This window comes from Centroberyx affinis, unplaced genomic scaffold (genome assembly GCF_046629955.1).
Source record: "Centroberyx affinis isolate AG114_WGS23_722 - 3 ecotype Tasmania unplaced genomic scaffold, CSIRO-AGI_Caff_v1 ptg003015l_1, whole genome shotgun sequence".
Classification (NCBI taxonomy): domain Eukaryota; kingdom Metazoa; phylum Chordata; class Actinopteri; order Beryciformes; family Berycidae; genus Centroberyx; species Centroberyx affinis.
The window spans coordinates 311,717-324,354 of NW_027281113.1; the positions used below are offsets into that span (position 1 = coordinate 311,717).

Consider the following 12,638-nt stretch of genomic DNA (forward strand, 5'->3'; position numbering starts at 1 on the left):
ATAAGGCATGTACAGAACAGAGTCAATATAATAAAGTCAGTAGCTTCTTATTGTCTCACCTGTGCTATGGAAACGCTGGTCTACCCTGCTGCTGTTAACCTGCCCTGGTTCGCCCTTTCCACTCTCCTGATTGCACCCTTTAATATTCTTCACCTTCTGTGTTTTGTGTAGGTGTGTTTATGTGTTGACAGTTGTGTGTTTTGTGTGTGTAATGCCTTAAAGCCATTATACTGTAGTAGGAAAACTATGAGACGACACTCATGACCATTGACATAGGTGTGTTTGTGTGTTTGCCGTTGAGTGTGTGCAGAAACAATGTCGGATTTGCTGGAAAGTGTGTGTGTGTGTGTGTTTGTGTTTATGTGTTTCTGTATTTGTTGCATAATGTCTCACTGTATATAAATGTCGAAGAGGATCATTCAGGTTTTAAAGGCATCTATCTTATTTATCATGAAGTGGGAGTCATTTCAGTCCAAGTTCAAGTATTTCAGTTACTGAGAAATTGGATATGTGAATTGTTAGCATTTGTTAACAATACTAGCACAAGTCAATGGGGCTAAAAGCAATTTCTCTGGAGGAATAAAGAGTTTTTATGTTTTTAGAGAAATGGGTTTCAGAGCCATTAACTTGCACTAGCATTGCTTATCTGTTTCTAATAAATGCTAACAACTTATGCTTCTATTATTTCAGTAACAAACCAAGGTGCAAATGTTTTTTGGATGGACTGAAATGACTTTGAGTTGATGATAAATCGGATGGGCTTTGTAGTAACATGATCCACTCCTTTTTAAGTCGTGTACTGTATTGGTTGGTAGTTGTTTTGTCTATTGAATGTTTGTCTGTTTTTGTCCAGTCGAGTGTCCAGAGGTTCAGCTCTCTCGGCATCTGTCCCCTGGGTCTCTCTCTTTGAAACGTTAACCACATCCCTCTGTTCTACCCTCCTTTTCTTTTGTTTTCTTCTCCTCCACCTCCCTCGGGCTTGTTCTGTCGCTCTCTCCCCTGTCTGTCCCTCTATGTCCGTCTCCGTCTGTCTCTGGCTGCGCTCTGACAGCTCTGAAAAGGTTGCCTTTCATGAGGAACAGATCCAAGGACAAAGACAAGGCCAAGGCCATCTACCGACGCTCCATGTGTAAGACCTCCGTTAGCCGCCACGCTAGCCTTCCTCCTCCACCTCCTCCTCCTCCTCCCATCGCCGCACTAGGAGAAACAAAGAAGGAATGGTCATTGATGTCATTAGACTTGCATTGTGGGCGTGTAACCAGAGCAATCGATAGACAGTATGGCAGTTTTCAGTGGCCACTCTGTTAGTTCCACAGTCCTGCTGCATGATCACATGATCACAGCCGAAATGTCATAGTTTTACAGAGAGGTCCAGCAACATTGTCCTCAAGGTACAACCTGACAAAATTATTTCTGTCACTGGCTCTGGATGTGACATCTACACAAGGTTTTCTTAAAGATTCTGGCGTAAAAGTCACCATACCGCCATGTCTGTGTCTGGTGACATCAGTGACCTCTCCTTGTGTTTTCCTCCTAGTAACCCCCCCCCTCCGTCACCTCCGGCCTGCGCCTGCCGCCTCCACTCCCTCCTATAGAATATCTACTGTTAGGTTTCACCCTTTAGTCTAGTGGTCACTTTATACGACTAATAGGTAAATGAATAATATGAATTTAACTTGACTAACTTTGTGTGCGTTAAAGTAGGATACACAAATGAGTTGGAATGTATTTGTAACAGAAACTAGTGCTAACCTCACTCACTCAGAAACAACAATGCAAAAACTAATATGACAGATAGATTTCTCTCCTACAGTTGTGATGCGGTTTGATTTTCTACACCCCTATCTTTAGCTAGTCTAGCTAGTCTAGCTCACCTTTTTAGTTTGGCCTAGTTTAGTCTAGATGTAGTCCGTGTGTGAATCACTGTGCTGTGGGCAACTTATTGGGCAGCTTTTTCATGTGCTCTATGGTTTCATTGTTTGTGTATACTGTATGAAAGGCTGTATGTGGGTGTGTATGTGTGTGTGTGTGTGTGTGTGTGTGTGTGTGTGAGAGAGAGAGAGAGCGAGAGCGAGAGACCTTGGGCTTGCCTTTCATGTGCCTGTGGTGTGTTTGCTTCCATCTTTGACTGCAGCTGTGCAGGCATGGCACATAATAAATCACCACCGCTCTAATCTCTGATCACCGCTGCTCACACTCACCATGGAGGACTTGAAATGGGGCCTTCCTTCCCCTCTCTCTCTCTCTCTTTGTGTGTCTCTTTCTCTCGGTCTCTCTTTCTCTCTCTTTCTCTCTCTCTCTCTCTCTCTGTCTGTCTGTCTCTTTCTCTGTCTCTCTCTGTCTGTCTTTCTCTGTCTCTCTCTCTCTGTCTGTCTCTTTCTCTCGGTCTCTGTCTGTTTCTGTCTCTCGGCCTCTCTCTCTCGGTCTCTCTCTCTCTCTCTCTCTCTCTCTCTCTCTCTCTCTCTCTCTCTCTCTCTCTCTCTGTCTGTCCCTTTCTCTCGCTCCTCTCTCTCAGTGGGCTGCATTTCAGATCTTACTCTGCTAACATGGACTTGCCTTGCTCTGATTCTGGCTCTGATATTCTGTGTACGCTGCTGCTGCTGCTGCTTGGAGCAGCTCTGCATGCCGTCATGCTACTCTGCCATCCCACCTGGCTCAGTAGAGCAAGTGCATAAAGACAGTAGCCTGTCTAAAAAAAAGTATTTGGCTGAGATAGGCCTGAAGGATTGCAAACCATGCAGCTGCTATCTTTATGCACCTTGTTTAGTATTCATTTAAATCCTTAAAATTACTTTTGATTATATGCTTGCATCTGCCTGAAGTACAAAAATGGCCAAATTTGATTCTTTTGTGTTTTACAAGAATAATTTATCACAGTAGAGTTCAAATGGTTAATTAAAAACAACCAGCCTGTCTATTCCTACCTCCTTTGGCCCCACCACATCTGTATCTCAGGGGCCTACTGTGTTAGGAGAGACCTCACCAACTGAGGTTTTATGAAACCGGTCCACTAATATGGTACTGCACCTACAACTGGGGTCCCACTTTGTGTGTTCAGCCTTAATCAAAACACTCAATATTCTCAAGTGTACTAACTGCCTCTGTTTTTTATGGGACTGGAGCGGTCGTCCTTTTTGTGGCTGCTAGATGGAGGCACTGTATATGAGAACAAGAGGTGGTCTGCCACAGGCTTAAGCAACTTCTAGGAACCTGTAGTAATTACCTTTACTGTAGGGCTTCTTGCAAATGCATTGCTTTCATTTGGGCCATTTTGCATCCCCAAGCGATTATGACTAAGGGGGATGCAAAATGGCCGCAGAAGGGCTCAGTGACATTAAGTTAAAGCAAACAATTCATAATGTGTAAGGTGTATGGAGGTCCATGAATCTATTTGGCTACATGAGGCTGGGCCATGTCTTCAGGTTAAATAAAATGCAATCTAAAGTACCTTTCTCCATTCCATCCCTCCGCCCATCCATCCAGCCATGAACGACCTGCTGCAGAGCATGGCGGTGGCGGGGGGTCCAGGGGCTCAGTGGGCGGGCAGCACCGAGAACCTAGACGGAGCTGAGGCCGGCGAGGCCGGCATGACGGGCACCAGCGGGCGCAGCGGGCAGCGCATGAAGGAGCTAGCCTTTTCCACCAACGCCATCGACTGCGCCGCCCTCACCCTGCCCACTGCCAGCCATAGCAGGGCCAAGCACCGGCTTCGGGTCAAAGGTTAGGGCGCGGGTTTTGTTTGTGTGTAAACGGGGCCAGACAGGTATATCAAGACACTGACATTATCGGCTCGTATTTACCTTTGTTGGCTTCACTGGCCTTATTTCAGAATTGGTTCCACAAAAATGTTTGGCATTTGGTAAATTTATATTAATTTTATTGACAATTGATGTGGTTGATGAAACTTCAAACCAGAGTCAAATCAGCAGGCAATTACCTTTCCTCTTCCTAGTGACATCACTCTCTTCTGTGTCTCCACAGATAACGCCTCCTGTGAGGATGTGGCAGGCTCCTCAGAAGACCCCAGAGTTCAAGGTAAGACACGATGTGACATGACATCAACATCAAGGAGTAGATGTGTCAAGTGGCAAGGGAAGCGATGGGTAATCGCAGCAGTCTGTCAGGGAGAGCTGGGAATCAGAAGGCAGTGCAGCGGAGGAATGAGAAAAGACTGACTTGCCCAAAAAGCAGGTCATGTCCTCAGCAGCCCCGTCCTGCTAATCTTTGGGCTGCCTTCCCGCACTTCGATTAAGCCTGATCTACAGTTGGGAACACATTTTTAGTCAAGGAGAGCAAGAGAGAGAGAGGGAGAGAGAGAGAAAAAGTAGGATTGACTCTATTCCAGGCTTTAGGATGTTATCCAGGCCAGTTAATCTGTGGCCAGGCAACTATTCATCAGTCCTGTGCCACTCTAATGTAGATGACCCAGTTGAACAGCTACAGGCCTACTAGCATGCATTGCTAGCATTTAAGCTAGCACCCCATTTCTCTCAGTTTTTTCTTGTCATTAGTGTTTTTATTAGCCTAAATGAATTCTATGCCTTTATCCTGCTGACAATAACACATTAGACTAATGCAGACTAATGTTAGCGGATCATTTCTGCAAAGCCAATATCATACTGTACCTAACCATGTTTCTGAGGCTGTCAAAGTCTGCCTGCTTACTCCATTCTCTAATCTCTCTACTTTCTTGACAAGACTTTGCATCAAAATATGTAACCTATTGTCAATAAACTGGTGCTCCTTGGGAACGTAGAATAGCGAACGAAAGGAGTAGGTGAAGCATTAATGCCAAACCTAGATTCTACTTAGCTGATGAGTTCCCAGAATGCCCTCATAAAATGCTGTCCATTGTTTTAAGAGTCCAGTCCATTAGGCCCATTCCACTGTACCCTTTCTGTAATGGCTGGAGGAAATGGCCTACCACTCTCACTCAAACACACACACACACACACACACACACACACACACTGAAATTACCTGAAAATGATGTGTCAACCATTAAGACCCATTCTAGAGATGTTGTTTTGCACAGTATTATGTCTGGTAGTTCCTAGATACACAGTGGCTTCAACGGCTGCCACAACATTTGTTCTTAGCATTTCTGTGCTGATATAATCCAACTCTTCCTAACAACATCAGAATTACCATATCATGGTCCAGTGGGCTCAGGTGCAAAAAGTTGGCACTTGGTACTCCGGGCACATCCCACACGAAACGTACATACCATGTTTCATGTGTGTTGCATTGTGGGTGTGTGTGTGCCTGTCAGGCCTGCAGGTGTATAGCAGTGCTCTGGCTCTGTGTCCCTCCCCTGTCGAGCTGAGCACTATGTGCCAAGTGCCCTGTAGCATCTGTAGTAAGTGACTCCTACTTGGCACTGAATCCCAGTCTGGGCCACAATGGGCTGGTTTCCTAGACATAAGATCTTCAATAGGGATAAAGGTTCATTTTAAAATCTGATCCAGAATATAGTGTCAAACATGTCTGGAAAACCAGCATGAAATATTTTCACGGTCACTGGTTACCAACACCGCAAGTTTTCCCTGATGCAAACACAATCAAGATCAAGCTCACTATCAAGGTCACTTGTCACCAGCAAACCATATCCAGTATTTCCCTTCCTATCCTCACATCGGGATCCTCCTCTCCTCTCCTCTCCTCTCCTCTCCTCTCCTCCACACCTTAACCACACAAATGTTACCTCCCCATTTTAATCCCCTTCTTCCTTTTCTTTTGTCTGCCATCCTTGATAATATAGTCTTCATTGTTTAAGGCTGCCTGCTGCTCCCCTTTAAGCCTCCCAGTTGCCTCTTTTCTTTAAGGTGGATTGGTCCTTGACTGTAAGGTTCCCTGCCCTCTGTGTCAGTAATTTCTTTGTGTATTTGTGACTGGACATATTGGGGCTGTGTCCTGGCTCTGTGCCACCCCTCCTGCCTCTCTGCCTGGCATGTGCCATCTGCTGCCCCAGCAGGGTTTGCTCTGTCAAACTGTTAGCTTGCACCAGTCTGCGGGTTTGGCTACGTGTTAGTGCGTGTATGTGTGTATACATGTAAGTGTATATCCTAATAGTGTGTGTGTGTGTGTGTGTGTATGTGTTCCCTCTTGTCCCTTGCCCAGCCTCCAGACCCTCCAGTCTCCATAGCAACAGGACCACCAGTAGTAATAGTAACAATAACTCCCACCTCACCTCTCCTCTGGAGGGCAAAGGTACGCTCTCCCCTCCTATAATCCCTTCCCTTCCCTTCCCTTCCCTTCCCTTCCTTTCCCTTCCCTTCCCCTATCCTCTCCTCCTCTCCTGTCCTCTAACTACTCCACCTGTCTTCTCTTGCTCCCTTTCTACCCCTGAATTCCTCACATGCCTTTGTTTGTACCTTTAATGTGTTCTCCTTTGACAATGGGATAAAGTTGTTTTTTCCTGACATTAAGTTTACGGTTGATCTTTTCTCTCTGGTTAGGGGGTTTCAGGTTTGTTATATATATGTACAAATTCAAAAGAAATGCTCATTCCAAGTCAATATATTAGGGTTACTCCCTTATAGCGCTGTGATTAGCCTCCAGAGTCTGACTGTGAACTGCATTTTATGTCTGTTTCTATTCAGGCACATAGAGAGACATCCCTGTACAATTTTCTCATAGCACAAAAACAACCATCATATATCTGCGGGGGGTCAATAGGGTTGTTGATCAATGGCAGTGATTCAGTGATTATTTTGCCTGGTGCTGAGATTTCTGGCTTTCAAAACTCACTTTCCATTTTGAATAAAAATACACCACCCATTGCAATTTCAAGATTTTCTTGTCTTCAGCGATGGAGGACAGTGCTACAAGGGAGCGACCAGCGCCACAAGACATTTCAGCTTTGAAGGCTTATTAAGCTTCGTTCTCAAGCCAAACAATCGAATGACAGAGCAGAATTATTATTACAGTATTTTGCATCCTAATCTATTAACCTTCACCAGGTGTTTCTGTTGTATCTCTGCTGTAATTAGCTAGCTTACTCGTCTCTGTAGTGAAAATGTGACTATTGTAGGGGGAGATAAGTGTTGTCAATGCAGTTGCAATTACTACCAGTTGCCAATAGAGGTTGATAAAAGTGATAGATTACTTAATGTCCCTTTAAACTTTACTGTCTTGCTGATTTTGTTTGTTTTCTCCTGTCCTCCCTCAGGCACGTTGAATGGCAGTCTCAGCAGGCCCCACAGCGAGAGCAGTGGTGAGTTCAGCCTCAGCCTGGACCAGGAGGTGTGGTCCAGCAGCGGCAGCAGCCCCGTCCAGCAGCCGGCCTCCTCGCGCTCCTCCCATCAGAGCCCGCTGCAGCTGCGCAGGTCCCTGGACCCGTCCGCTGCCGCAGGCAGCGCCGCACAGGCCCAGATCAGGAAGACGGGGTCCCTGGGCAACGAGGTGCTCTCCCTCCAACAGTTCCTGGACGAGGGCATCGACCCCGCTGAGGTGAGGTCCCAACTCCAATATTATTACGTGATGTATTGTGTCATTGCTGTTGGATGGAAACCTCCGGATAAATCCAACTTTTATGGAAATGAAAGTGATGACCAGGCTTTTTTGAAACTATACAATTGGTTTTGAAGTGCTTTCACTGGCCTTAGGGTTATGAAACCTGCTCAGCCCATAAATAACTTACATTTCCAGTAAAAAAAAAAAAAAGTAATTTAAAAGCAACAAGCCAATCTCCCCATGGGATTAAGGTTTCATTTAATCTAAAAAGAATGTGTGAAGTCTTCCATTGTTTGTGATTGTACTGTTTTATTACAGTTCTTGCTCTTTGTTCTCTCATCTCTAGTCCGGCAGCCAGGAGAACCTCACTGTAGACTCTCCCCGCCTCTCCACTTCCTCTGAGCATGTGCAGAAGGAGCGCCCTTCCTCAAAGGGGCGGGGCATCTTGCGCTCAGCCAGTGGGAAAGCCGCTCCGGTCAGCTCGGACCGCCCCCCGAGATCCGCCGGACAGCCGGGGCGCCCGACCCTGCGGAAGGCGGAGAGCACTCGTGTGCGCGGCTCGGTCCAGGTGCGGCCCAGCCTGTCCTCGCAGGGCAAAGCCACGTCCGTCTCTGAACGCCTGGACTCGGCTTCCTCCACTCTGCCCCGGGCCAGCAGCGTCATCTCCACCGCTGAGGGAACCACGCGCCGCACCAGCATCCACGACCTGCTGTCCAAGGACAACCGGCAGCCCGTGTCTGTGGACGCCTCCCCTCCCGTCGCCTCCACCAAGGCCGGGGCACGCCCCCAGCCGACCCCCAGTGAGTACCACCCCAACAGCACTGCCTTCGACCCCGAGCCTAGCCGCTCAAAGGGAAACCCCACCGCCTCGGCCCCCCTGCCCAAGTCAGTCAGCTTGCCCTGCCATAGCCTGGAGGACCCAGACCTCTCCACCCTCGAGTCTTTCCTTGGCCCCTCATTCACCGTAGAGTCAGTGTTCATGGACTCCATCTTTAGTGAGTCAGCGGGCAAAAACCTCCCCTTCCTGTCTCTTAACCCCACTCTAGTCAGCAACATCAGTGGGCCCCCTGTTGTGAATAAAACGCACCCTCATCCTAACCCCAACCACACTCCCGCCCAATCCCAGACCCCTCATAGCCAATCAAACGGCCAGATGAGATCTGACCCAGCCAATCAGAAAGAGTATAACGAGGGCGTTGATCCTAATCATGTGATCGATTCGGACCAATCACCTCCACTTAGCCCAGAGGACAACCAATCCCTGTGGTATGAGTATGGGTGTGTGTGAATGGCAAGGGAGAGTCTGGCTTGCTGATCTATTTACCAGAGACTTGAGTAAGAGGGGAGAATGAAAGGATGGATAAACGACTGGACTCCTCCTCCTCTGCATGTATTTATCAGAGCACTATCTATCTCTCTGTGCTATTCCGTTCTTTTCTGTTTGCCATGGTGCTGATTGGTGAATCACGTTTTTTTTTTTTTTTTTTGGTCACTTCCCCACCTGCTGTTCTGTCCTGCTCTGTTCTCTGTGGTGGGACTTTACTTTCATGAATGTTCTACCGTCCAACAGCCTTCATCATGTTGTTATTTCCTCATCAAATCTCCTGTTTTGCTGGCTAACACTGTACAAGACTATTATCTGCAGTATTGGATTTATGCATGGCAGTTAAGGCTTAGTTTTATATCTGTTTATAGCTTCAATCTGAAATAAGCAGTAAGCGGAAATCATTGCAGAGTCAGTGATACTGTCATTCGGATCCATAAAAAGCAACTGATGACAACAGAATCTCTTAATGTCAGAAATAGCTGTCTGCTGAGTAAAGAAAGGAGTGGGATTTGACAGAGAAAGGAGGATTGTGGGCCAAATCTCGTGGTAGCTCCTGTCTGTGGAAGTGGCTGAACAGCCAATAAAAGATCTATTTAGGGAGTTGGTCTAGGCTTCATAGGACTGAACACTATCTTTAAAGGGATCACTTGACATTTTGATATTTAGTCTGTTATTTTTGTGACAGCCTTGCCACATTATGGGGAAAAAGTTTCTACATTTTTTGTTCAGGTTCCCACCAAAATAGCTTTTCGGCATTTCTTAGCATTTTTCACTGATACCAATGCAAGCTAATGACGTACCTTGTGGATAACATACCCAGTGATTTCAGTTAGGAATGTTAACAAGCTGTTTTGTGGTTAACCAAAGAGCTAATACAGAAAATTTTCCCCACATCATGGCAACAGCCATTTGAAGAAAAATGTCAAGTACTAAACAAAACAAAAAGCAAAATTCATGCTGCCAAGGTATCCATCACAAAACCAGTTTTAACCATCTATCAATGTGTCAGATAATAGATCCACCTCCCGCTTTCTCTTTGTTTTGGTGTTTTGATATTTGGGGAAATTCTGTGTTTTTCACAGTGCGTTGCACCTAATTCTGCTGTATTATCAGTGCATTATCCACTAAATTGCATGGCTTTATTGTGTCTTGGTCCGATCCGAACCGCTCATTTTGATTGCTGTGATCAAAATGGTTATCATCTTTTTGTTTTTCTATTGACGGTGTTTTCTGTGTTTGTTTTTGTGCATTTGACACCTTTTTCTGTATCATTTTCTTTTATATACCTTGAACTAATTATTATGTTCTGGGGATGTGTGGATCTGGTGGATCTTACTGAGTGAATGGGCTGTTGACAAAATGAAAAGGCTTCATTCTCAAAATGATCTGAGGGACAGCTATAGTTGGAGAAGTGGATGTTGACAGAAGGAAGGAATATGGAATGGTGGATTTTTTCTTTAGTATTAGACACTCCTGGGTAGAGTTAGTGAAATAGTGAGTCAATAAAGCAAGTTGAGAAGTTGATACAATGCTCAGATTATTTTGGGAATGAAGCAAACAGAATTTCATTGGGGATCTGGAAACTTTTATATTCTTATGCCTACGCACCGCAACTTCAGAATGGATAATATTTGATTACTTTATGTATTTTAAACTGACAAGATCTTGTACAGATTGTTCTAAGCATTATTAAGTTATATTCAAAGACAAGCACTGCTTTATGCGCCAACGCCAGAAGTAGTAGTGTCATGCTCTAGTCTAGACTCTTATTTATTTCTGCTTTTGTTTTCTATAGTCGCTGTTTTGAAATTGCTTTATTGTATTTATCTTAACCTACAGCATATGCAGGTTTGCAGTAACTGAAACCCTGAACCTTCTTTGCAGCGTGTAATGCCTCCAGATGTAACTGTAACGTAAGCATTGCCTTTGTCCTACAGATGTGGAGGGCAGAAAGTCTAAAAGCAGGAGCGGGGAGCCGCAGCAAAGCTCCTAAACCCCGCCCCCCCACCCCCCGTCTGTCTGCTACCATGCTGTGAGCGCGTGGTGAGTGAGCGCTGCTCTGCAAGAGTCTGGCGGAAAGGGAGAGAGCGGGAGGGACGGGGAGGGGGGGGGGATGTCTTGTCTCCATGGGAACCTCAAATATGGTGTGACAGATGTCGTCCATCCTGGCCTGCACTTGCTTCCCTTGCTTCTCTAAGCTGTTACCCCTCCCTCCTCCTCGGCCTCCTCTCCCGTCCAACGCCCCACTGTCCCTGCGGTGCCAAACGCCCGTTCACGGAGCTTGACTGGACCCTGGTCTGCATGGCATATGGGGATTTTTTTTTTTTTTTTTACCAAATTTATGTGTAAATGCCTGTTTGTGCCCCAATCCCCCGGCTGTGACGCAATGAAGTCCTACAGCAGCACATCGCTTCCTTCCCTTCACAGCGCTCCGTGTGTTGTCAGTTATGGTGACGGTTCCTTAAGTGTTCTCCACTGGGGGAAAAAAAAACCCAAAGTAGTCCCTGTTGCTGTTTCAGGTTGCTTATTGTTGCCGCAGTACTGCATGGCTTCGGTGTGGCATTGAAATCCTTCCCTCCGTTTCTCCTCCTGGCAATGCATGTAGAGTCCGGCTGGCTGCTTTCCTCTGTGTCCTCCTGTACTTGACTGGCTGTCTTTCTGTCTGTCTTTACTGATGCCATTTCTGACTTTTAACCTTTTTTCTTCTTCTCTTTTCACTTCTTCTTTCTTTCTTTCTTTCTTTCTGTCTATTTCTTTCTTTCTGTCTGATCTATATTGTCTTCTCCTTGTCTTTGTCTGCCTTTCTGTTTTCTCTTTATTTCACCTTCGTCTTTCTAATCTTTTTCTTTTTTTCCTTCTTCTCTTAATCTTTCCACTCTTCTCTGCCTGCCTGGGACTCAGAGAGAAAAGTGACCTTGGAGCTGTGTGTCTGAAGCCTAGTAGAGTTAATCTGCTGAGACCGTCTACAGTGAGAAAAGATTGTATATCTCAGTTCCTTTTTCTTGTTTTTATTTTTGTTTTTTTTGTTTTTTTAACCCAGGACACTTCAGTAGAGAAAAGTGACTTCCTTCTCTGTTTTGTTTTTCTTCCTTGAATCAAGGAAACAACAGAAAAATACTCTCTAAAAATGTGGCGGTGAGACTTTTTTTCTATGAGGGACTGCTGTGGCAGATTGCACTGCCATGTGTCCTTTGGTGTGACGGACTGCTAGATGTGCACTAGTCTCTCGACAGACTAAGATTACAGTGCCAACGATCACACATAGCCAAAAGGGCGATCTTAACCCAGACCCTGAGGACTCCATTTTGGATCCTCTGAGCGACTTCAAAATCAGCTGGACCTTTTGCCCTCTGCCATTTGACGACGATGATGATAAAAAAAATGTCTTCTTTTTGTAAATGGGGCAGCATGCACAAGCAACGACAACATCTGTATCGCAGAAAACAAGCAGAGGGCCGGCTTTTAAGACATTCAGTCAGGCTTGGACCAACATAACCATTTCAAAGCATGTCAACACAAACAACTACAGTAACCAAGTCAACCAACCAACCTACCAACAGACTGACTAATCACAATCTGCATGGAGCAATCAATCAGCCAATCACCCCACTTCCCTTTGTCCAATCAAAAAGGAGGACGATGTTTTGTGAGTTTTTGTTTTTGTTTTTTTTTGTCGTTAGGATGCCAAAATGACTTGGACGGGAAGCCATGCCAGCTGTGTGATTGGCATCCATTGACTGCCAATCATTAAGTGGAGGTTGTGTGATGCGAGAGAAGAGACTGATGATTATGGGAGCGTTCCAGGTCACCTATATTACAGTTGGCTGCCAGGAGTTATGCCACTACAGAAAAAACC

The 12,638-nt window shown here is 45.7% G+C and overlaps 1 protein-coding gene across 1 annotated transcript in view; it reads left to right on the top strand.

Annotated features, from left to right (window-relative positions):
• ccdc88ab (coiled-coil domain containing 88Ab) overlaps positions 1 to 8,743 on the top strand; it is an 81,038-nt gene extending 72,295 nt beyond the window's left edge. The window contains exons 31-37 of the mRNA XM_071537304.1: positions 1,052 to 1,129; positions 3,484 to 3,720; positions 3,982 to 4,035; positions 5,273 to 5,359; positions 6,121 to 6,210; positions 7,172 to 7,452; positions 7,802 to 8,743. Of these exons, the coding sequence (XP_071393405.1) occupies positions 1,052 to 1,129; positions 3,484 to 3,720; positions 3,982 to 4,035; positions 5,273 to 5,359; positions 6,121 to 6,210; positions 7,172 to 7,452; positions 7,802 to 8,743 (1,769 nt within the window). The remainder of the gene's footprint in view (positions 1 to 1,051; positions 1,130 to 3,483; positions 3,721 to 3,981; positions 4,036 to 5,272; positions 5,360 to 6,120; positions 6,211 to 7,171; positions 7,453 to 7,801) is intronic.
• The last annotated feature ends 3,895 nt before the right edge of the window (positions 8,744 to 12,638 follow it).